The 25,771-nt window shown below is 43.1% G+C and overlaps 1 protein-coding gene and 1 long non-coding RNA gene across 3 annotated transcripts; one reads left to right on the top strand and one right to left on the bottom strand.

Annotated features, from left to right (window-relative positions):
* Nucleotides 1-118: 118 nt before the first annotated feature.
* On the bottom strand, nucleotides 119-24,961 carry LOC110214174 (uncharacterized). Its single transcript, XR_002326207.2, has 3 exons — nucleotides 24,872-24,961; nucleotides 873-985; nucleotides 119-356 (listed from the first exon to the last, which is right to left on the bottom strand). It is a non-coding gene; the product is annotated as an uncharacterized LOC110214174 (long non-coding RNA).
* ICAM3 (intercellular adhesion molecule 3) lies at nucleotides 21,628-25,567 on the top strand. 2 transcript variants are annotated; one of them, XM_020994920.2, is made up of 5 exons: nucleotides 21,628-21,959; nucleotides 22,326-22,598; nucleotides 24,489-24,806; nucleotides 24,916-25,200; nucleotides 25,331-25,567. In XM_020994920.2, exons 1-5 carry the CDS (start codon nucleotides 21,893-21,895, stop codon nucleotides 25,537-25,539), a joined length of 1,152 nt encoding a protein of 383 aa, XP_020850579.1. In that variant the 5' UTR covers nucleotides 21,628-21,892; the 3' UTR covers nucleotides 25,540-25,567. The 2 variants fall into 2 exon arrangements, with proteins under 2 accessions (XP_020850579.1, XP_020850580.1); XM_020994921.2 differs by having other exon boundaries at nucleotides 21,629-21,959; nucleotides 22,326-22,586.
* The last annotated feature ends 204 nt before the right edge of the window (nucleotides 25,568-25,771 follow it).

The raw sequence follows: 25,771 nt of genomic DNA, 5'->3' as shown, positions 1-25,771 counted from the left end.
CCTCTGGGTACCCAACTCACCAACGCCAGTTCAAGTTGAGGAAGTGAGCTCAAGGACAGTGTGATTTACTCAAGAGTAAAGAGTAGGAAAATGAGGAATTCTGTCAATTAAACAAATATTTACTGAATTTAGTGGTGGAATGGGCAGGGAATCCAATCCAGTTCCACAAAAATTTATTCAAGAATGTGAGAGCCACAGCCTAGGGAAGCCCCTCTCAGAAAAGAGTCTCTAGTTCTGGACTTAATAGTCTAATCATCCTGAAAGTAATCTGATTCCCCCAGAAAAGGAGTCAAGGTTTTCTTTCTTGCTTGCTTGCTTATGCTCCCTCCCCAGGAGTAGAACTCAAGGAGAAATCTCTAAAAGAAAACAGAATGGTTCATTATACAGGTTCACTGAAAAGGGGATTAACTAGGAGCTTTGCAAAAAGATATGCAATTAAAAATTTTTATATCAGGTAGGGGACATTTATTTCCTCCAAGACAAAAAAAAAATACTTAGAACAGAAGACTCAGAAGTACATATCAACAAATGCTGAAAACAAATAAAAACCCATCACTTCCATTATACTTTGCAGAAAGATAAAGACAATTTTACGGGACAGCAGAAATAGAAATTTCACTTTCATCTCAGACCTGCATTGTCTGAGTAACTCACAATGTCCGGATATCCCAGATAACCAGGCAGGACTTTGGCTTTCTTAATACTTTCAGAAGTGGGCAGCTAGGCGTCCTAGTGGATAGAGCACCGGCCCTGGGGTCAGGAAGACCCGAGTTCAAATCCAGCTTCAGACACATAACTAACACTCACTAGCTGTGTGGCTCTGAGCAAGTCACTTAACCCCAATTGCCTCATAGTAAAAAAAAAAAAAATACCTTCAGCTGAAATGTGCTCTTGCTGATAATCTTAATTTTCCTTCCAGAAGTAGAGTAGTTGCAGGAATCATCTCCTGTTGGGCAGCCAGCACAAACTCAAGAAACCAGGAACTCTGGAAATTGCAAAGAAGCATTGTTGTCAGACAAACAAACAACAACACAACCTTCCTAACAATTAGAGCTGTCCCAAAATGGAGTGAGCTGTCTCAAGAGGTGATAGGTTTATTCTTCCTTGGAAGTCTTCAGAGTTTAGATGGCCAAACTTGTCAAGGTATACTAGAGTGGGAGTTCCTTTAAAGTAAGGGTTAGGTAAAAAGGTCATTGAGTTGGTCCCTTCCAACTCTCAAATTCTGTTTTTGTGGAGCACAAACACAGAAGAAGAAAGCCAAAGCCTTAGGCTCACTTAGACAACACATGTCTTTGATGCCAAACCTTCAGATTGCTATTGCCACATTCTACAGGGAGGTAGAGAAATAAGAGAAATCTCCTCCCCATCTTGTAAACCACTGAGTGGGGAGAGCCTTCCACAAGAGTCTGTTCCCCCCATGGCCAATTTTCTCAGCAGTCAATCCTCTGCTGCAACCCCCAGTCGCTGGGACCAAAGATCTAATCAGAATTTGCTATGCTGTGCTTATCTTTAACGAAGGGCCAGAGTACATTTTCAGCACCAAGTATCACTTCTATTACAAATGCATATCAGGCTCATGTCATCATAGAGTTTAGAGGAAGCTTTGGTGTAATGGAAAGAGCATAGAACTTGGGATCAGAAAACCTAGTTCTGAATCCCAGCTCTTCTAATAGCTGTGTAACCCTAAGGGAAGTCACTCAACTTCTCTTAGTTTCATTCGCCTTACATAATAAGGTTGGGGGTGAGATGATTACTGAGGCTAACTTTAAGATACATTAACCAAATGAGAACACTTCTCTCATCAATCACAGGCTTTAGGCTAGGTGTAAAACAAGTCCTTGATCAATTTGGATGTCTTTGAAACCCACTGGATGAATTGGAAGGACATCACACACAGAGTGTGTTCTGATTGGTTGAGGAAATTGGATCACAGCTGTAGCTCATCTATAAAATAGCAAACCAGGGACTGCTAGGTGGCACAGTGGATAGAGCACCAGCCCTGGAGTCAGGAGGACCCGAGTTCAAATCTGGTCTCAGACACTTGACACTTGCTGTGTGACTCTGGACAAGTCACTTAACCCCAATTGCCTCACCAAAACAAAAACAAAAAACAACAACAAATAAAATAGCAAACCAGGAAGGAAACAAGCCTTCGTCTCCTTTAGCCTTGGCCAGAGGGAGGACCATGTAAACTTTTGGGGAACCACAGAATTTAGACTTTTCATCAGTGCCCTAAGCAGAATCCCTGGGCAGTAGTGCTTGGTGACAGAAACTGTTTCAGGGGTTAAAAATAGAAGAGGCGTGATGAAGAAAACCAAGGAGCCCAGCGGAAGCTACATGGTATCTAAGGAGAACCACCTGAAAACTAGCAAAAGGACTTCGGAGAAGTTGTGGATTATCTCCTTTGTCACGTTGTTCTAAGCATAAACCCACAATCCCTGGGACTCTATGTGTCTTTCTGGGAGAGAATATCCCAGACTTGGTGGGAGGGAGGAAGACAGCATTTGTACCAACTATACCAGTATGTTTTGTATTTCTAAAAGCTAATTGAATTTGGCTAATTAATAGATATCCACTGATAACCAATGGGGGAAGCATATACTTGGGGGCTCATGAGTTATAGCATTAGAAAGCCACTCCCCAGTCCTTTCAGGGCTACCCCTAGAACCCTGAGAAGTGATGTGACATGAACAGCTAGATGGCACAGTGGATAGAAGACTGGTCCTGGAGTCAGGAGGACCTGAATCCAAATCCGGCCTCAGACACTTACTAGCTGCGTGACTCTGGACAAGTCACTTAACTCCAATTGCTTCCCCCTCTCCCCCAAACAAAAAGAAGTGATGTAACAGGTGGGCTTTGGGGCTCTCATCTCCTAGTGAGAGTAGAGGTTAGGAGAATGGCTTCAGAGCATATGCTACACTTAAAAAATAAGGATGATAATACTTGCAAACAAAAACAAATACTTGCAAAAACAAACAAAACACTGCTGTGGTTTGAGAAGAACTTTGTAGGTCTTGAAGTGCCATAGAAATTGTTCAAAAGAATCTGTTTAAAGAAATGGCTTACATACATCATACAGTTTAAATATACAATTGTAAAGACTGTAAGTATAGTATGAGTTCAGGGAATGATAAGATGATACCAAAGACCTCATCATCAGTAAAAACTGCTCTGCCTCCAAGATCTGCAATTCTGCCTCCCTCATCTAATCACAGCCACCTATCCTCCCACCTCTTAGAATCCCTTAGTCGTCCTATACTGTTCTTTGCCCCTATTCTGGAACTCATACGAACAGTGTTGTACCTGGAAGATTTTGCCTGTCTCTCCAGCTGTCTTTTCCAGTATTAGCTGCGTCTTCTCTCATGACTTCCAACACACTGGTCTTGGAGGAATAGTTGGCCTTTCTTGCTCCCAATTCGAATTCCAGACCCTCCCTTTGCTGCCATCACTCAGTACTTTCTCTTCCTTTGAGGTACGGTCGATCCACATACATTGCCCCATCCAGATCCTGATGGTAATTTACTGCTTATTCTCCCTCCTTTCTCAAGGACTTCATTACCTGATTCACAGTCTTCTTCTCCACTTCAACTTTGGCCCTTATGCTAGGGGACTTCAACATGAATGTCAATGTTCCCTCAAATGCCCTGGACTCCAAGTTCCTCAGTATCCTCAACTCCCACGGCCTATTCCTTCACTCTACCTTAGACAGACACAAGGATATCCAGAGTCTTAATGTCACCATTGCCCAGAAGTATTTCTCTTCCACCATCAAGAATTCTGAAAGTCTTTTATCCAGCCATAACCTCTTGTCATTCTATCTCTCCCTATAACTTACTCATCTTAGACCTCATCTTCCTCATCCTGGCTTCTGATCCCTCCATCCCTCATCACCATGGCTCTGTTTTCCTTCTTTTTGATTGCCAGCCCTTACCCTTATAATTAATCAGGTCAATGTTACACTATCTTCTACTCTAAAGTCTCTTGTCTCATTGTCTGATCACCATTCATGTCCTTGACAAACAGTAACCCAGAATTACTCTCACCATCCATGTCTTCTGCTCTTATTTGCCTGCTGCTGCATGGATCTGGAGACAGTCTCAATGCAGCTGACTGAGGCGGCTGTAAATTTACGTTATCTAATCTCAATCATACGGTTACTCTGGCAAGACAGTCCCTTTACCCTTCCCTAATTGATTCTCTGTTGTGCTACACACGGTATCTATACCAAACCTAATAGCCTTTCCTCAAGCTTCTCACATCACTCTCTCCCCACATCCTCTGAACAGGGACCTTGCCTAATACTCTACTGTTCAAAAGATTATAGCCAATATCATTTCATACACTCATTTTAATTTAATATTTTTTGAGACCAAGTCTCCTTATCCCACTCAGACTGGAAATGCTGCAGCCATAGGTCTGACTCAACTGCTAACTGGCACAGGAACTTTGACAGGCATTGTTTCTAGCCTGGGCCAACTGTCAGGCAGCTATACTGATGCCACATTTAAGGCAGACACCTGATTGGGATTAGTTCTACTAAAGTTCAGAACTTCCCAACTCAAGCAATCCATCAGCCTCGGACTTCTCGGCAAACTACATGTGCACACCACCATGCTCTCACTTTAATGCCAAAAGACTTTGCTTGTAGAAATTTTGTCCTACACCATCCTATAGCTTGTTTCTTTACTACAGGATGCTATATCAGGGGTGTTAGGCAAGAAAGGAACTCTCTGCGGCATTCCTCCGTCCAGGGGAAAGATGTTGGGTGTCTACATATAACATCTATTTATTCTGAGAACACCCTCAGCAATTTCCTGTGCTGACTTGGAAGCAAGGGACACTTAGATATGCTTGAGTTACTGCTTCAATATAGCCCTTTTTTTCAAAGCACTTAATTGCTCTTTTGTATCAAGCAGATAGTTTGCATTCTTTATTCTAACAGAAGGTCTTTGCTTTACTTCACTGTCTAATGTCTTCTTCAACTTAGACATCTCTGACCTCCCTGGCTTCCTTTAAGTCCCAACTAAAATCCTGCCTTCTGGGGCAGCTAGGTGGCGCAGTGGAGACAGCACTAGCCCTGAAGTTAGGACCCAAGTTCAAATCCGGCCTCAGACCCAACACTTGACATTTACTAGCTGTGTGACCTTGGGCAAGACACTTAACCCCAATTGCCTAAAAGCCAAAAAAAAAAAAGAAAGAAAGAAAAGAAAAGAAAGGAAATGCTAAAAAAAAAAATCCCGCCTTCTACAAGAAACCTTCCCCAACTCCTGTGCCTTCCTTCGGTTAGTTCTTGTATATATCCTGTCTATAGCTTGCTTTGCATATATTTGTTTGCATATTGTCTCCCCCATTAGATTGTAAGGTCTCTGAAAGCATTCTATCAATGACTTTTTGTATCCCCAATGCTTAGAACAGTTCCTGGCACACAATAAGTACTTAATTAGTGTTTATTTATTGGTTGATCTCACTTCTAGTAATCAAATTTCTGTCTAATCTCTTTTTCAAGTCTTCAACATTCTCTGACCATCAAAGTTTTCCAGCAAAACATGGTCACCTTGCTCTGATTTTTAAAAAAAAAAATTTCAATTAGCAAACATTTCTTTTCTCTCCCTTTCATCCTCCCCCACTCACTGGGGGAAAAAAAAGAAAAACAAAATTTTGTAAAAATATGCACACTCAAGCAAAACAAGTTCCGTCATTAGCCAATAACAACAACAACAATAATAGTGATAGTGGTAGTAATAACAATAATAGCTAGCATTTATATAGTACCTGCTATGTGCCAGGCACTGTGATAAGTGTTTTACAAGTATTATCTCATTCTCACAATGATCCTGTGAGGTAGGTGTTATTTTTAACCCTATTTTACAGTTGAGGAAACTGAGGCAAACAGCATTTACATCCTCATTGGTCCTCCAGAATCATGGTTGGTCACTGCATTGATCATAGTTCATAATTCTTGTTTGTTTGTTTGTTTGTTTGGTGAAGCAGTCAGGGTTAAGTGACTTGCCCAGGGTCACACAGCTAGTAAGTATCAAGTATCTGAGATCACATTTGAATTCAGGTCCTCCTGACTCAGGGCTTGTTCTCTATTCACTGTGCTACCTAGCTGCCCCTAGAGTTTATAAATCTTTTTAAATTGTTTGCCTTTTCAATATTGTTGTTAATGTAGAAATTATTCTCCTGGTTCTGTTCCCTTCACTCTGGATCAGTTCATTTAGTCTTCCAAAATTTCTCTGAAACCATCCCCTTCATCATTTCTTATAGCACAATAATATTCCAACACCTTCATATATCATAACTTGTTCAGCCATTCCCCAATTAATGGGCATCCCTTTAGTTTCCAGTTCTTTTCCACTACAAAAAAAAACCTACTAAAATTTTTTTTTTGTAATTATGGGTCCTTTTCCTCTTTCTTAGATCTCTTTGAGTTATAGTTCTAGTAACAGTACTGTGAGGTCAAAGGGCACACATAGTTTAGAGGGCATATCTCCAAATTATTTTCCAGAATTACTGAACCAATTCTGAAAATTCTGAAGCTTCACCAATTAATGTGCCTGTTTTCTCACAGCCCCTCCAACATATATAATTTTCTTTTGTTTTTATTATCTTTGCCAATATGATGACTGTGAAGCAGAAGCTCAAAGTTGTTTCAATTTGTACTTTTCTGACTATTAGTAATTTGGAGCATTTTTCCATATAATTTTTGATAGCTTATATTTCTTTCTATGAAAACTGCCTGTCAATTTCCTATGAACATTCAATAACTGGAAAAATGGCTCTTATTCTTACAAATTTGAACTTGTTCCTTATGTAGCTTGGAAATGAGAACTTTATCAGAGAAATTTTCTGCAAAGTTCTTTCTCTAGTTAACTGGTTCACATCTAATCACAGTTGCATTAACTTGGTTATGTGGTACAGAGGATAGAGTACTAGCCTGGAGTCAGGAAAACCTTAGTTCAAATCTAGCCTCAGATACTTGCTAGCTGTGTGACCTCGGGCAAGTTAACTTCAGCTTGCCTCAGTTTCCTTATCTATAAAATGGAGATAATAATAGTACCTACCTCCTGTGGTTGTTGTGAGGTTCAAATGAGATAATATTTGTAAAGTGCTTAGCACAATGCCTGGCATATAGTGGGCACTACATAAATGCTAGCAATGATAACAATGATGATGATAAGAAAAATTTCTAAATTTTATATAATTTAAATTATCCATTTTTTCGGTGACCCTCTACTGCTTGTTATGTCATGAACTCTCTCTGAATCCACAGATCCCATAATTAATGTCTTCCTTGCTCCTCTAATTTATGATCTTACTTTTTATATCTCTATCATGTAGCCATTTGAAGTTTATCTTGGTGTATATAGTGTGAAGTTTGGTCCAAACCTAGTTTCTGCTAGTGTGCTTTCCAGTTTTCCAAGCAGTGTTCATGGAACAGTGAGTTCTTACCCAAGTATCTGGGGGTTTGGAGTATATCAAACATTAGGCTAATAGGTTCATCTGCTTTTGTACATTATTTAACTAATCAGCTCCACTTGTTGACTTCTCTGCTTTTTAAAGCAGTGCTAAATTGTTTTGATGATTGCATCTTTGCAGTGTAGTTTGAGATATGTTGATGCAAGGGTCCCTTTGTTTTTTTCTCAATAATTTCCTTTGAGATTCCTGATCATTTGTCACTCCAGACAAATTTCAGGAGAAGAGTCATTTAGAATTATTCTTTTTTTTCTAGCTCCCTAAAGTAAGCCTTTGGTAGTCTGATTTGTTAATCATTGCTTCATATCTTGATTAGGAAAAAAAACCGCAAGCCTCATACAAACACTCTTTCCATAGGCATCTGCTTCCTCCAAACCAAATGATAGTTCTCTAGAGTGCACTTGACAAATTCCCGGCCTACAATTTTAACAGAAAGTAGTGGTCTGCAATTGGGCTGTTGATACTTAGTTCTCTTGCTCTCTCATCTTCACAAACAGAGCAACTTAGTGCCTGATCTTTCTATGGATTCTTTGAAAACTTTTGACTTTGAATATGTGTCATCTGTGTGACTTTCTTGCTGTTACTTCTTCAGTCCATACACGAGAGAATGTTCTAGAGTTAGCAAGGATTAATCTCCCCTCTTAAGAATTCTTAGCAGCTTTTCTTTTGTTTTCCCTTGCCCCCAGTGGTTCTGCCAATGCTTCAAAATCTGGTGAGTTTTATAAAAATTCTTAATTGCCTGTGTTCTGATTATATTGCTGTATATTAAAGCTACTGCTCACTCAGTTCAGCTAATTGACATTCTTTTCTTCAGCCCTTACTGTATTCATTTTGATCTGTCTTTGTAATATGGAGTAGATACGAATTACAAAAACAGAAGACCTTAGCTCAGAGGAGTCCGTGCTAAAATGAAGAGCCAGTGAATGCAGCGTACGGTTGGTCTGGTTCAAAAGGACCCCTTCAAGCTTTTCAAGTTTTTAACAAATTTGCCATATCACATCAGGCTCTGCAGACATGAGGCCCACTGCAAACCTACAATCTGGCCCTCTAGTGCTCTCCATTAATATGTCCTTTTCCAGGTCAGATGCTTGATGACTCCTTAATGCTCTTGACATATGGGTAATAGGAATGTAACAGTAGACTGGCCAAAAAGCCCTGCCCTTATGAGCATGCACAGAATACCTCTGATGCAATCTCCATAGAGATGCTGGAGCATGAACAGCGATTCTTTACCTGATTTCAGTCCATTTACCAGGTGATGAAGAAGAGCCTTTTTGACTTTTGAATGCAATTTAACCAGTTGATATGTCCTCAATATAACCAATAATCAATTAACATCAATTACCTTTTTTTGCAAAGGGATATTTACTGAAATGATTAAAAAAAACCCAAAACACAAAGTACAAAAGTCTCCCTGTACCGGGACACTCTCCCTTCTGCCGCCAGAATCCATGGAGAGAGAGCACTCCAACTTAAAATCAGTGCATCATTGCCCATGAACAGAGATGCTGCCTTGCTTGCAGGACACAGTGTGTCTTAGCTGCTGGATAAGTCCACTGCTTGGCTGGGTCAAGCAGATAAACCCCTTAGGGCTGGCTCTTTCCCAGCCTTGGCTGCTGGGTGGAATCTTCTAACCTTTTGAAGCTCTCAAGGTTCTAGCCTAGTCCATTCCATCTCCAACACTGATTGGCCTAAGAGAACTCAGAACGAATCTCAAGAGACGAAGAAATAGGGTGGATTCAGGGTGGATTCAAGGACCACATGGTGGTCTCAAGAGATTAGAGCCCAGGGCCTCTCTCCCCAACTGGAGGCTTGCAATAGGTCTTCCCTCAAATGCCACAAGAAAAAAGATTGAGTTGGCCAGTTTGCGTCTTTTGTGTTCACACTCAGTTTTGCCCCAGTGGCCAGTTATAAGGCTTTTCTTCACCATGTTAAAACTGGGCAAGAAAACAGTCACAGAATCCCTGAACACACTTTGATTTGGGAGCAGGACCCCTCCATTACATATCATTCACTTCTAGAAGCGGGTTTGGCAGCAGGCAGAACTCCCAGTGCAGACTCCCAGGACTAGGCCCTCATTGGCCAGTAACCCATGACTCTTCTATTTGTACCTGGCTTTTTGTTTGTTTTTTTTTGTGGCTGTAATTATGACCATTCCTTTATTAGGACTGCTGACCAAAATTGTTAAACAGCCATTCATGATCAAAATTCTCTGGCTGATGAAACCAATTTAAATAGGATTGTAATGATACATGTAAAAAAAGAAAAGCAATCTCATCATGAGAGATACCTCCTTTTTATAATAAATAAGGCAGCAGACAACTATTACTCATTGGTGGCCTTCTTAAGGTATGCTATCAAATCTGCCCTTTCTCCCTTCTTCTTAATGCCTGTGAAGATCATTTTGGTTCCAGGGATATACTTCTTGGGGTTTTCCAGGTATTCCATCAGCATATCCTCTCCCCAGATGATACCTTTGTTCTTGTTGGCATCTATGTAGGAGAAGCCATTGCAATAACATCTTCTCCAAACTTGAAATCTTCATTCCTATGACCTACTCTTCTCAGCCTACTAACGTTTGCCTTAGACAACTCCTACCACCCAACTCTTGGGCTCTGACATTCCTGAAAGAAGCTAGGAAACTGCTGGGCACATCTACTATAAATTTATCCTGTCTAACCTCAGCTTGGCACTGGTGCAATTGCATGGCAATCAATCTTTTTTTTTTCATATTTTATTTACTGTCACCCCTCCCACAAGAGCTATTTCAAACTTTCTCTTCTCTGAAAGGCCCAATTCTGCCCCCTCTACCCTCATTCCCAACAAATGGCCTCACTACCAGCCTTCCTGAGAAGACCGAGACTACATAAAGTTTAATCCCCCTCCTCTACTCCTCCAAAATTCTCCGTGCCTTCACCCATCCTCTCGTTCTCTGTAGTCACAAAGGAAAGGTAGCCTTCCTTATTCCTAAGGCCAATCCCACTACTTTGATCTTATCCCTTCCGATCTTCTCCAGGCCCCTAATCCATCAGTCATCTTCGATAGGAGCAGAGTTGGAAAGAACCTTAGAGGTTATCTAAAGCATCCTTCTCCCTATTTTACAGATGAGGAAATAGAAGCTCAGCGAGATTAAGCGACTCACTCAATGTCACAAAAATAGTAAGTGGCAGGAGATTTCAAACCTAGGTCTTCTAACTCTCCCCTTCTCTTTCTCTTTAGTCTATAAAGAGATTCGAGTATCTTCTATCCTAACACACACACACATACACACACACACTCTCATACTGCTTTCCTTGATTCAGCTATCTCCTTAAAAATTATCCCATACTTCCTCTCCTTCAGAATCAACCTTCTAAAAATTTAAGAAGTCTGAAAATGAAAGCTTACTGCCTTTACTTCACCTCATTCCACAACCCTTTGTAATCTGGTTTTCATCACCACAACTTTGCAAAAGTATACAAGAGTATAGTCAATATTAAGAGTAGCCAATAATATTTTGATGACAACCTAGAAAGAAGTCTCCAGTAGAGTGCCCCAGGCATCTCTGCTTGCCCCTGTGCTAACATTTCTATCAACAACTTGAATAAAGGCATAGATGGCATGTAACACCAATTTCATTTCTTGATGAAATAGCATGGCCTATTTTCAAAGTTTTTGAATAATATCTTAGTTTCCCTCAATTAGATACAAAAATAATTTTCAACACTCATATTTTAAAATTTTGAATTCCAAAAAATGTTTCCTCCCTCCCTCCTCTCTCCCTTCCCTGAGATGGTAAGCAATCTGATATAGGTTATACATATGCAATCATGTAAAACATATTTCCATATTAGTCATTCTGTGGAAGAAAACTCAAACCAAAAAAAGAAAGTGAAAAATAGTATGCTTTGATCTGCATTCAAACTCCATCAGTTCTTTCTCTGGAAGCAGAGAGCATTTTTCATCACAAGTCCTTGGGGGCTGTCTTAGATCACTGTATCGATGAGAACAGTTAAGTCATTCACAGGTGTTCATCATACAACGTGGCTGTTACTGTGTACAATGTTCTCCTGGTTCTGCTCCCTTTGCTCTGCATCAGTTCACGTAAGTCCGTCCAGGTTTTTCTGAAGTCGGCCTGCTCATCATTTCTTATAGAACAACAGTATTCCATCACAATCATACAACTTGTTCAGCCATTCCCCAATGGATGGGCATCCTTTCAACTTCTAATTCTTCGCCACCACCCAAAGAGTTGCTATAAATATATCTGTACAAGTAGGTTCTTTCTCCCCTCCCCCCTTTTAAACATCTCTTTGGGATATCGACTCAGTAGCCGGTTCAGAGGGCAGGCATAGTTTTGCAGCCCTCTGGGCGTAGTTCCAAACTGTAGAGCACAGCCTATGGACGAGGGGCTCCCTTGCTTACAGGACATGGTGTCTTGGCTGCCGAGGCAATTCACTGTTGGGCTAGATCAGCCAAGTCGTTCCTGAGTTGGCTCCTCATTAGCCTTAGCTGCTGAAGCTACAAGACTCAATGACCAACTCCAGTTACGGACCGCTCATAATTTTTCTTTTCTTTTTTTTTTTTTAAGGCAATTGGGGTTAAGTGACTTGCCCAGGGTCACACAGCTAGTTGAGTGTCAAGTGTTTGGTCTGAGGCCAGATTTGAACTCAGGTCCTCCTGACTGCAGGGCCAGTGCTCTATCCACTGCGCCACCTAGTTTCATAATTTTTCCACCTTTCTTAGGTTCATAAAGTCATATTTTGGTCTGTTCCATCTCCTTAGATCAGGAAAGAAGAAACACAAATATCACTGGTTCACTGACTTGTGGAAGGCAGTGGGGCAAGTCTTCCCAAGCCGGCGTCTCACAGCAGTTCTTCCTCCTTAAAGCCATAAGAGAAAAGAGTTCATTCATTTGAACCTTCTGTATACTCACTCCCTTCTGGCTGAGCAACCAATTAAAAGTCTCCCTAACAGGAAATAGAGGATACGTCCTTCCGCTCTGAAGAAGGAAGGGAAAAGTTCTCGCCATCATATTTTGCCGTAAAAATCAAATTTCCATATGGATTGGTTTAAGAAAAGGCATACTTCTGCTAGTTTCAATTTCAAGAACTTGGCCTACAAATTCATAATGCTCTACTTCTGGGGAGGCACCAAAAACTAAGCCCTGAGAGGCTAGGTAGCAAACAAAAACTGATAAGATTCAGTCTCTGCTCTCAAGAAGTTTTCCATCTGATAAAGAAAAATGTTCTGGGGGCAGCTAGGTGGTGCAGTGGATAGAGCACCAGCCCTGGAGTCAGGAGGACCTGAATTCAAGTCTGGACTCAGACACTTGACACTAGCTGTGTGACCCTGGGCAAGTCACTTAACCCTGATTGCCTCACACACGCAAAAAAAAATTCTGTACTCTCCCCAAAAGATAAATGGTCAAATGATGTGAATAAGCAGTTTTCTAAGGAAGAAATCAGAGCTATCAACAACTGTATAAAAATGCTCTAAATCAATAATAAAAACTTTAATAGAGAAATGAAAACTAAAGCAGCCCTGAAGCTAATCTCCCACCTACCAAATAGGCAAATATCACTGCCAATAAAACAATGTCTTTTTTCTAATGTGGAAATATGTATACATGAATGCACATGTATACATTACATTGCTTGCTGTCTTAGGGAAGGGGGATGGGAAGGAAAAAAATTTGAAACTCAAAATCTTATTAAAAAAAGGAATGCTGAAAACTATTTTTATGTGTAATTGGAAAAAAATAAAATACTATTTACCCCCCCCAAAAAAAAAGAAAAGGCATACTTCACATGCTGTAAGAACTGGGCCCTTATTGACCAGTCCTTCCATTCCGTACAAAGGACTAATCTCCAAGCTCATAGACCATCAAGGAAACGCTGTCATTTTCTCCAAGTATAAAAAATTAGGATCCTAGAGAGTCTACTTCTCAGAAGATCATGGAATCAGAGTTGGAAAAGCCTTCAAAGGCCATCTAGTCTAGCCCATATTTGACTATAAAGTCCCTCTACAACATCACCTAAAAGGGATTACCCAACTGTTGCTAAAAGACCTCTCAATTAAAGACAAAAAACAATAATAGCCCAGTTCATTTTTCTGAATAGCTTTAATTATTAAAATGTTTTTCCTTCCATTGAACCGAACTCTGATTCTCCACATCTTCCTCTCATTCCTCCTCGTTCTTCCTTCTCCGGCTAATCAATCAACAAGCAATCACGGAATGCTTACTGGATTCCAGACACTGTACTGGATACAGGGGATACAGTCAGCTCTCAGTGGGCTTACACTATGGAGGGAGAAAATGTGAATTCCTATAAGTGTCGAGTGTGTGTGTATGTGGGTGACCATCTAGTATAGCTAGAGTTGGAGTAGATATATCCTGGATAGATATCTGCCCTGGGATCTTGCCCATCCCGTCTCGAAGAGATACTACAATTTCCACATGTGTGGAGAGGAGGAAGAAGGCTCTGTGTCTTACGTCAGCTGCCTAGTTGGGAAAGGCTGGGCAGGATCAAGGGCTGCTGTGATTGGATGGTCTTTCCACTATTCTGTTGGGCTAGAATTACGACTATCTACTATACCTCAAATATCTGTGGTCTAGGGGTATGACATGTTGTTGTTCAGTCCTGACTCTTTGTGATGCCATGGACACATGCCAGGTCCTTCTATCCTCCATTACTTCTCAGTCTGTCCAAACTCATGTTTGTTGTTTCCATGACACTATCTACCCATCTCCTCCTCTGCTGTCCTCTTTTCCTTTTGCCTTCCATCTTTCCCAACATCAGGGTCTTTTCTTATGAGTCCGCTTTCTCATTATGTGGCCAAAGTAAGCTTCAACTGACCTCCTAGTGAATAGCCTGAATTAATTTCTTTAAGTATTGACTGATTTGACCTCCTTGTCGTCCAAGGGACTTATCCCTTGTCTTATCCAGCATCACAATTCAAAAGTGTTGATTCTGCAGCATTCAGCTTTCCTTATAGTTCAGCTCACCATCCAGGCATTGCTACTGGAAAAACCATAGCTTTGACTATATGGACCTTTGTCAGCAAGGTGATATCTCTGCTTTTTAGTATGCTGTTTGGATTTGCCGTAGCTTTCCTTCCAGGGAACAAGTGTCTTTTTAACTTCATGACTGCAGTCACCATCTGCAAAGATCTTTGAGTCCAAGAATATAAAATCTAACACTACTTCCATTTCTTCTTCTATTTGCTAGGAACTAATGGGACAAGTTGCCAAGATCTTAGTTTTTTTGATGTTAAGCTTCAAGCCAGCTTTTACGCTCTCCTCTTTCACCTTCATCAAGAGGCTTCTTAATTCCTCTTCACTTTCATGAGTTTAGAATAAAAAGCACTTTCCCTGACTGTTCTCAAGGAGAGGGCAACAGTTATTTTACTCTCACTGACTTGGCTCCCTCCCACTAACAACACAATTATACACATTCTTGGACAGCTAATAAACCTCTTTATCAAAGTAAATAATAAATAGAAATTGAAGAAGTTATTTATATTGAGGAAGTTATATTTGCATTTACACAGGAGTAGAAGACCTTTTGGGGAATATGATAAGATCTAATATCCCAAGGAGATTTCACAGTGGAGTAGAAAGTTCATTCTTAGTAGTCTCTAGGGTTGCAGGCACTGGAAGTCAAGGAATATGGAGGGGGTGGGGAAGGGAGAGATGACACACGTATGATGTGTGTGTGGTTCCTAATATGTCAGCAGCTCCAGGGAGATCTCTCATCTACCATTCAGAAGTTTGCATTTACTTCTTGGGGGCAAATTTGCTTCTAGGTGGCACATTGGGTAGAGTGCCAGGCCTGGATTCAGGAAGACTCCTCCTCCTGAATTCAAATCTGGCTTCAGACACTTACTAGCTGAGTGACCCTGGGCGTGTTACTTAACCCTGTTTGCCCCAGTTTCCTCATCTGTAAAATGAGATGGGGAAGGAAAGGGCAAACCACTATAGTATCTTTGCCAAGAAAACCCCCAAATGAGTCACAGAGAGACAGGACTAGAAAATGATCTAACAACAAAACAACTTTGTTTCTAGTTCTTAGCTACCATAAAAATGATACTATAAATATGAGTGTTCTTTTTTGGCACTGACCTTCTTGGAGTACATGCATACTGATGGAAGGTGTGGTCCAGGGGTGGGAAACCTAAAGCCTCTAGGCAACATGTGGCCCTCTGGGTCCTCACGCGAGGCCCTTTGCATCCAAACTTCACAGAGCATATCCCCTTACTAAAAGGATCTGTTCTGTAAAACTTGGACTCAGTCAAAAAAAAGGCTGCAGGTTCCCCACCCCTGGTCTGGTCAAAGGATAGGGACATTTTTAGCCACTTGTTTTCCAGAATGCTGCCCAGCTCCACCAACAATACCCATTCAGAGATATATATGTGATCATGACATATAGCTTCAAAGACTCCAGGATGTGATAAAGGTGTTACAAATCACGAAGCTTTAAACAATGGCAAATTATAAGAATAGGTCTAACTGGATCCCATCATGCCACAAAATTATTTGTATTTTCTGGTATCTCATAGTGGGTGCTAGCACTAGCATATAGGTTATTATGCTTAATCAGCAACTGGTAAATTTAAAATTAGTATCAAGGCCTTTCAATTTTAATTTCCTGATAAATTTAAAATTTAAAACTCTAATATTCAGCATCCACGGCTGAGCTTTGAAGGAAACTAGGGATTCTAGGAGATGGGAAAGAAGTAAATTCCAGGTATAGGAGATGGCCAATACAAAGACTAGGAAAATGGAGATGGAATGTTGCCTGTGAGGAAGAACAGGAAGACCAGTTTGACTGGACCAGGGAATTGTGAAGGGCAATAAGTGTAATAATACTATAAAGGTAGGTTACAGTGAGCTTGTGAAGGGCTTTAAAAGCCAAACGGAGCAGTCTGGCATTTTTATTCTTGAGGCAATAAGGATCCCTGGAGCTTATTGGGTAGGGGAATGACAGAAACCTCTCTGTGTTTTAGGAAAATCACTTAGGAGACTGGATTAGAGAAAGAGGAGAGACTGGAGGCAAGAGGACTAATTAGGAGGCTGTTGTAATAGTCCACTTGAGAGGTAATGAGGATCTGATCTAGGGTAATGTCCATGTAAGGAGGAAAGGGGACAGATATGAGAAATATTGTGGAGGCAGGATTAATAAAACTTGGCAACTAGGTAGATATGTGGGATGAAGGCGAGTGAGGAGCTGAGGATGACACCAAGGTTGCAAACCTGGGTGACTAGAAAGTTGGTGTTTCCCTCCACAGAAATAAGGAAATTTTGTGGCAACTAGGTGGCATAGTGGCTAGAAGCACTGGGGTTGGTGTTCAAATCTCACCTTACTGGTTGTGTGACCTTGGGCAAGTCACTTAACCTCTGTCTGCCTTAGTTTCCCCAACTGTAGAATGAGGGTAATAATAATACTCAACTTCCAGGATTGTTGTAAAGACCAAATAAGACAATATCTGTAAACCACTTAGCATACTCCCTGGCATATAGTAGGCACTATATAAATGCTATTGTTATTATTACCTTTTGAAGAGAAATGGGTAAGGGGAGGGGGGAAATAACGTATACTATTTTGGACGTGTTGAGTTTGAGATGACTACCGAACATCCAGTTTGAAATGTCCAGTGGCAGTTGGTGATTCTAGACTAGAGCTCAGGAGACAGGCTAGTCCTAGTCAGGGGTGGGGAACCGACAGCTTGGAGGCCACACATACTGCAGGTTCCCCACCCCTGTCCTGGACATACAGGTCTGGAAGTCATTTGCATAAAGATGATAATTCAATGGGAAATGATGAAGTCACCAAAGGAGAGTATAGAGACAAGAGATCCCACAGAGATCTCGCCTTTTGGTACACCCTCAGTTAGGGGGTGGGACATGGACGATGAGTCAGAAAAAGTGTCTGAGAAGAAATAGACCAGTGGGAAGAGAACCAAGAGAAAGCTGTGTCATGAAACTCCAGACAGGCAAGAGTACCCAGCAAGAGAGAACGATCAGCCATGTGACCCTGGGCAAGTCACTTAACCCCAATTGCCTCGCCAAATAAGAGGGGGAAGGAGGGAGGGAGAGGAGAGAGAGAGAGAGAGAGAGAGAGAGAGAGAGAGAGAGAGAGAGAGAGAGAGAGAGAGAGAGAATGATCAACAGGATCAAACGCTGAAGAACCATCAAGAAGGCTGAGGAGTGAGAAAAGGCCATTGGATTTATCAAACAAGATATTATCCTGGGGAACACAGTATAGTCAAGATGGCAAAGTGAGAGGAAGCATTCGTTGTTGCCCAGATCACACAGCACACCTCCTCCATAATGACCTAGAAATGCTCCAGTCCAAATTCTGATCTGGAAAATGAATAAAGCATCATTGATAACTTTGAAGATATCAATTTCAATTAAGTGATAAGCATGGAAGTCAGATTTCAAGTGGTCAAGAATTAAGTAAGAGGAGAGTTAGTAAAGGCAAGGCAAGTAGAAAGCTTTTTCTAAGAGTTTGTCTGAGAAAGGGAAGAGAGATCCAAGATGATAGGATTTGGGGATAGTAAAATAAAGAGGTTTTTATTTGCTTGATTTTTAGGATAGAGGAGGTTTGGGCACATTTGTAGGCAGCAGGAAAGAAACCATAGACATGACAGACTGGAGTTAATCTGAAAATCAGAGAAGGGATGGATTCTTGTGAAGGCAATTCATTGAAAGAGGTGGGAGAGATTGGGATTACAGGCACATGTAGAGGGCAGTCTACCTCATCATCAGAAACTAATGAGGGATGATGTCTAAAGGGTCTCAAGTGCCAAGAAGGGCAGGTGAGAAGAGAGGAAGTTCACGGTGAATAACTGACTTCTGCTTTCTCAATAAAGAAAGTATGATGCAATGTTCTCAGCCAAGAAGATGGATGGGGGGGGAGGGAGAGGGTGGAGAATGGAGGCTTGAGGGGAGGACAGAAGGCATAGCTGCTGTGGTGCTAGAGACAATCAATTAGTAAAAGGTAAAAGGATTGTTCTGCTGCATTCAGTGTACAGTTGAGATTAGATAACCCAAATTTGTAGTAGACTCATCAAGGATGCATGACTCGTATCAGCTATATTCAGCAACAGGTGAATGAATAGGATCATTCACTCATTCAATAAACATTTATTAAGCACCTACTTTGTGCTAAGCACTGGAGCAGAAGTGGATGGTGGCAGTGATCCAAGGTTAGGTTTGGGCAAGGATTTGAGTGGTGATTGAACAAGGAATTTCAGAGGAGAGGACTGGTTAGCTACAGGATCAAGATCGGGACGTAAAGCCAAAGCAGCTGACCAGATTTCTTGGATGACTGCTAAGGGGTGGAAGAACTGAAAGTCAGGGTGATGATGAAGAATGAAGCCAGCTGTAAGGCACGGGAAAAGAAAATTGTAAGAGGTTGTGGTCAGAGAAAGGAATTTCTGAATTCTTAAGGATGGAAGTGGAACATGTGTGGGTGACAGTGAAATCAAGGCTATGTTAGTTCTTACAGTAGCTGAGTTGGAGCGTAAGTCTATGTTCTGGAAGCTGAGGTGACTGAGGAATTAGAAGGCCATTGTATAACAGGGAATATCAGTGGGTGTGTCGAGGTCCCCTTGTATAAAGGCAGGAATTGGGTCGGCTCAAAGAAAGACTTTGAGCCAGGTACTAAGCTCATTGAGAAAGAAGGGAGTAGATGACTCCCAGGATCTGGATTGGGTAATATATTTGGATGGGCATCTAGGTGGCCCAGTGGATAGAGCTCTGGGCCTGGAGTCAGGGAGACTTGAGTTTAAATCCAACCTCAGACACTTATTATGTAACCCTGGACAAGTCATTTAATCTCTGCCTCGGTTTCTTCAACAGTAAAATGGGGATAATAATAGCATCTTTCTCCCAGGGTTGTTGTGAAGATCGAATAAGATGATATTTGCAAAGCACTGAGCACAGTGCTTGGCACTTAATAAACTCTTGTTCCCTTCCCACTTCACACGACCCCCTCCCCAAAGGAAGAGATTGCTAAATCTCGGTGGCAATGAGAAAAGTGGCAACAAGGAGCAGATTATCCTGTCTTCCTATAGGACCAGTATGGGAATGAGGGAGACAATGCAAAGCCCATAACGGAAGCCTGGCTAGAGATGCCGTGTCTCCTTGGATAGAAGGAAGGGCTGGTATGGCTGGGACTCCAGAAGGGAAGATGGAACAGAGATTCAAAGCAAAACATTTAATTCCACAGTGCCCAGCCCTTCCAATACCTAGTAGCACAACAGACATGAGGACTCACTCTATCGTGGAGCAGCTCAGTGTGAGTGAGGGCGTTCTCTGTGACCTGGTGTAACAGTCTGGGAGTCGGAAGACCTGAGAGTTTGAGCCTTGGCTCTGAAACTTTTTAGCTGTATGACCCTGGATAAGTCACCTCTGTACATCAGTTTCCTCACCAGTAAAATGAGGAGAGCAATGCTTCCATGATCTACATCATACAATTGTTCTGAGGAAAGCCATTTGTAGGCCCAAAAGTGCTACAAGTGCGATCATGGCTGTTGTGTTATGATGAGGATAAAGACAACGATAATAGCTAACTTTTCTAGAATGCCTACAATGGGCTAAGTCCTTTACATGTATTATCTCACTTGGTCTTCACAACATTCCTGGAAGGAGGTGCTATCATTATTCTCATTTTTACAGTTGAGGAAACTGAGGTTAAATGACTTACCCAGAGTCCCATAGCTAATAAGTGCCTGAGCTGGATTTGAACTCAGGTCTTCCTGGTTCCAGGTCTGTGCTTTATCCACTGTGGCACCTAGCTGCCTCCTAAGTAGATTGTGCTCTTGAGATAGACCCCATCTGGCCCATTCAGATACATAGCAGGAAAAAAGATGAAATTTAGGCTTCCTATCCAAGGTTCCAGCCTCAGCAAACGCAGGCAGCAGGTTTCTTATCCATAGATTTTTCATTTGCCCTCAGAAAAGATTTGCTTATTATAATGATACAGTTCTTAGCTATCTCAACTTCTTGAAAGTTTGATGGGAGAGGAAGGGAGTCAAGAATCCTGATAATGGTTCCTAATCCTAATCCAGGTTCAGATGAAGATGCTAGAATGCACTGCTGTTGTGAAGGTTTCCAGATTACAAAGTGCTTTCCACATCAGCTAGGTGGCTCAGTCGACACAATGTTAGACTTGGAGTCAGGAAGACCTGAATTCAAATGTGGCCTCAGACATTTACTAGCTGGGTGACCCTGGGCAAGTCACTTTAACTTGCCTTTCTGTTTCCTCAACTGTAAAATGAGGATAATAATAGCACCTACTTCCTAGGGTTTTTGTAAGGATAAAATGAGACATTTATAAAATTTGCTTAGCACAGTGCCTGAAACACAGTAGGTGCTCACTAAATTCTTGTTTCCTTGCTTCCTTCCTCCCTCCCTTCTCTTCTTCCTCCCTCCTTCCCTTCTTTCCTTCCCTCCTTCCTTCCTCCCTCCTTTCCTTCTTTCCTCCCTTCCTTCTTTCCTTCCTTCCTCCCTCCCTCCTTTCCTTCCTTTGGGTCATGTGAGCTTCAGAACAGCATAGTATAGAGTGGAAAGAGTCCAGGTTGTGGAGTGAGAGGCCCTGAGATCTGATCGACCATAACCCTTACTCCCTGTGTGACCTTGGGCAAATCACTCAACCCTTCTAGACCTCAGTTTTCTTCTCCCTAAAATCAGAATACCAGAATTTTAAGAGTTGGAAGAGACCTCAGCAGCCATCTGGCCTGACTCATACCAGAAAAAGATTTCCCACTCAGCATCTGTGACAAGTAGTGATTCAACTTCTTCTGGAAGACTTCCAATGAACTGGAGCCAATTTTTTCTGAAGGCAACTGGTCATGCTTGGGGTTACCTCTAACAGGATATCGCTGCTGACATCAAGCTTAAATTACCTCTTTTACCTAGTATTCTTTGTCCTGCCCCCTGGCCCTAAATGCTGTGATCTTTTTCTGATTCCTTCCCTCTGTGGGTACACATTAAGTGCAGAGAGGCAATATGCTCAGCCACTAAAGCAGGGCAGTGAACATTACCCAAAGGACAACCAGTCCCTCCTCCCCCAACTCTAGTTCCACCATTCAAGTCTCTTGTTTAACAGAAAGGAAGAAGGCCCAACCCAAACTGTTGGCCAAGGGCTGGTGGCTTCCTGTTGGGGGTGGGGACTAGCGATTTTATCCAGATCAGAGATGCCTCTTTGGGGACTGGAAAACTGGCTCATGGGCCTGGCCCTATCCTTCTCAGCCTTATGCTCACTGAGTAGCCTCCATGCTGGGAGACACGGGCTCAGGAGCTGTACTTCCGCTAACGTAAAAGCCTTTACTTAGAACCTCAGTCCCCACCCCCACCTCCCGGAAGACAGGAGGCAACCCCACTTCACTCTACAATCACTCTTCTGCTACTCAACCCAGGCCCTGCATGGCACTCCTCAAAGCTTGGCCCAAGTCTTCCCTGAACCTGCTGGTGTTTGCTGTCATGCTCTCAGGTGAGACCCTGGCAAAGGCCTAGCTGCTTCAAACTACCTAAGCTAGCTCTCCTACAGCAAGAGGGCTCCCTGTAGGTCCCATGAACTCTTAACTTTGAGAGAAGGTAGGGAGGGGACAGAAAGACCCAGGCTTTTGTATCCAGGGCCCAGAGATGAGGATAACCTGGAGGGCAGTACCGATTAACTTAGCCCCGCTTGGTCTCAGGAAGGGGTTGATTCCTCAAAGGGCAAGAGGGAACTCCAGGATTTTTGTGTCTATAGGGGAATGTGAGTAGAAGGGTGAGAAAGGGGTCCAGACACTTGGTAAGTCAGGAAGAATGTCCTTAGAAAGAGTCTGAGGCAACCACCATAGCTCTGTGTTTGCAGGGGCTCCAGGGATCACATGGATAGAACCCCTAGACCCAGTGATCACTCCTGGGGGGAACTTGTCAGTGAACTGCAGCACAGATTGTGATCAGCCACAGTTCATCGGCCTGGAGACCCAACTTGTCAAGACACAAGTAGACAACGGGACCAGATGGAAAGTATTCCTACTAAGAAATATAACCCAGGATAGCCTACTCTACTGCTTTGCCAACTGCTTTGAGAATACTCAGATGACCCACAGTACCACTGTCACTGTGATTCGTGAGTACTTTGGTCAGTGGGGGTGTACACCATTAATGACTATGGCCCACAGCCATACCTAGGACAGAGCAACTAGGGATTTGCCATAGGTTTTTCACCATAGGGAGCAAATTTCCTGGGCATGGGCAAATGTATTTCTTAAAGTCTCCCTATGGCTTACTTGGAAGTCCTCCAATAGCCTTCAATGCCATGCATGGCAACCACCCCTGCAACTACCACCTCTAGGATTTCTCTGGCACGCCTAATCTGGAGGTCCCCTTTCCACCTAACCTATGATGGGGTCCCACCAAGACTCTGGGGGAACTGGTCACCCTATCTCTTAGCATGCTAACACCTTAATTAGACCAGCAAGTAAGCAAGCATTTGTTGTTGAGTGTCCACTGGGTGCCAGGCACTATGCCAAATGCTTTGCAAATATCTCATTCAATCTTCACAAAAACCTTGGGAGGCAGGTGTTATGATGACCCTCATTTTAGTTGAGGAAACTCAGGCAGAGGTTTAGTGACTTGCCCAGCTAGTAGTATCTGAGGCTAGATTTGAATTCAGGTCTTCCTGACTCCAGGCCCAGTGAAGGCAGACCTAGCTGCCTCAGATTATCTGAGAAAGCAAGGTCCCCTTCCCAGGCAAGACTCCTAGGTCTGTGGGTCAGATGAAGGCACATGCCATGAAAGACTGTGGGTCCAGGCAGGGTACCGGGACCTGTAGAACAGGAAGATCCTGTGCCCCCAGTGAACCATGACATATAGGATCTGGATTGGTTGTGTGCCATGAATGACTACAGGGCAGGTACCTTGTGACTGACCAAACGAAAGGTCAGAAGCAAAGGAAAAAGATATTATGTGACAATACAGCCTCAGTTTCCTCATCTGCAAAATGAGGGGGGTGGACAAGATGGTCTACTCTAAGGTCCATTCTAGCTTTAAATCTATGGTTAAATAATCTCCTGCCCAGACCAAGTTACTGCCTCCTTCTGGTCAAGCCCCCTTCTGCTTCCCTCATCCAGCCAATGAATAATTCAATCAGCATGATGATAGTGAGAAAGAAATATCTGCCTCATTTAACCTTCTCCACACAGCACTTATTATGCAAATCTGTTGAATACAGACTACTAGGAAAGATCAAAGAATAGCATCAATTTAAACCTTTCACTAAGTTAAAAAGCTAGGTTTAAAAAAAGTTTGATCAATTTGACCAGAAAAAGACTTTATTAATTTGGGTAAAGTGTTTTAAAAGGAATGTTTAGATATTTAAATATTGGACGAAGGCAATCAATCAGTCAACATTTGTTAAGTGCCTAATATATGCCAGGCACTATGCTAAGAGCTGGGGATACGAAATGAGGCAAAAGCCAGTCCCTGCCCTGGAGGAGCTCACAATCAGTGGGGGAAACAACATGCAAACAAACATATAAAGCAAGCTATATACAGGATAAACAGGAAATAATAAACAGGAGGAAAGTCTTAGAATTAAGAGGGGTTAGGGAAGGCTTCCAGTAAAGGATGGAATTTTAGTTGGGACTTAAAGGAAGCCAGGGAAGTCAGCAGTCAAAGTGCAGGAGGGAGGTCTTTCTAGGCATGAGGGACAACCAGAGAAAATGCCCAGAGCCCAGATACAGAGTGTCTTGTTCCAGGAATAGCAAGGAGGCCAGTGTCACTGGATCAAAGAAGTACTTGGCAGGGGAGTAAGGGGTAAGAAGACTGGAAAGGTGGGGGGTGGGCGCTAGGTCATGAAGGGCTTTGAATCTCAAACAGAGCACTTTGTATTTGGGCCAGGTCCTCTTAAATCAAGAGTTTCACTGGGTTGTTTCCAAAGCTGGAGTCCTTCCACTAGGAGGAAATGGTGGGAAACTAGGGCAGTCCTCTACTCCCACAGACCACTTAGGGGTCTTTTCCCTCTTCTCAGAGTCACCAGAACCTGTGAATCTTGAGCCCCTGCCTCGATGGATTCTTATGGGCCAGAATTTCAGCCTTCGATGCCAAGTCTGGGGTGGGAAACCCAGGCAAAACCTGACAATGGCACTGTTTCGGGGACCTCAGGAGCTGAGCAGGCAGGCAGTCTCTGAACAAGGCCCAGGAAAGGCAGCTGAGGTCACATTCACAGCCACAGCCAGTCGAGAGGACCACGGGGTCAATTTCTCCTGCAGAGCAGAGCTGGACCTCCGAGCACGAGGGCTAGGACTCTATCAGAAGAGTTCAGCCCCCATGGAGCTCCACACCTTTGGTGAGGGACAAAAAGGAGCTGCTGGGCCATGCCAAAGTTGATGACACCCTGCAGTCTATTCCTACCTGTTTCAACTGCCTCTCTCTTCTGTTCTCTCTTCTCCTTTTAGCACTGGGTACCCCTCGACTCATAGTTCCCAAGCATCTGGAGGTCGGGAAGAAGGAGACTGTGAGCTGTGAGATTGACAAACTCTTCCCAGTGGAGAATGCCCAAATCCATCTGTCCCTGGGAGGAAGAAGCTTGAGTCCTACAGTTGTCCGGGGCCAGGACATGCTCAGGGCTACAGCCATAGTAATCATTGCAGAAGGAGAGAAAGAGGGCCAGCGGGAGCTGACTTGCAATGTGACCCTGGCAGATCATGACCGGGAAGTCCAGGAAAATCTGACTGTCTACAGTAAGGAGAGCCACATATGGGGCTGAGAAGTAGGGAGGGGGTGGGGCAAAGGCAATGTGTGATTGTGACCCCAGCGGGCGGGGGGCGAGACTGGAACTCTGATCCTTCCTCTTTCTCCCCCACCCCGCAGAATCCCGGCGAGACCCTGTGCCCATCGTCATGGGGGTGCTGCTGGCCCTGGGCCTCGCGGCCATGGCAGGGGCGATTGCAACCCTGTGCCTCTGGCAGAATCTGCGGAAAGGCAGTTATCAGCCCCAGACGCTGCCCTTGCAGGATCGGACGCCAATGGAGACACCAGAGACGGGCCCTAAAGGCCCGAGCCCGGTAGCCTCGGCCTAGGTCAATAAAAGCTACTACTGAGACACAACCTCCGGCCTCTTGCATAGCTCTTCGTGGGTTCGTCCGCCAGTCCACGTGGGGCGGGGCCATGGGGAGGCGTGCTCACCATTTCCGCCGGCCACTTCAATCACGCCTCCCCATCTATAACAGGCTGCCAAAGTCCAATTAGGGAACAAAACTCACCCACGAGCGGGCGGGAGCTAGCGGGAGGAGTCTCGCAGCCAATGGGTTG

Source organism: Phascolarctos cinereus, unplaced genomic scaffold (genome assembly GCF_003287225.1).
Source record: "Phascolarctos cinereus isolate Bilbo 61053 unplaced genomic scaffold, phaCin_HiC Scaffold_4;HRSCAF=312, whole genome shotgun sequence".
Lineage (NCBI taxonomy): Eukaryota > Metazoa > Chordata > Mammalia > Diprotodontia > Phascolarctidae > Phascolarctos > Phascolarctos cinereus.
Note: the sequence above shows the minus strand (reverse complement) of the source record. Positions and strands in the feature narration are given on the sequence as shown.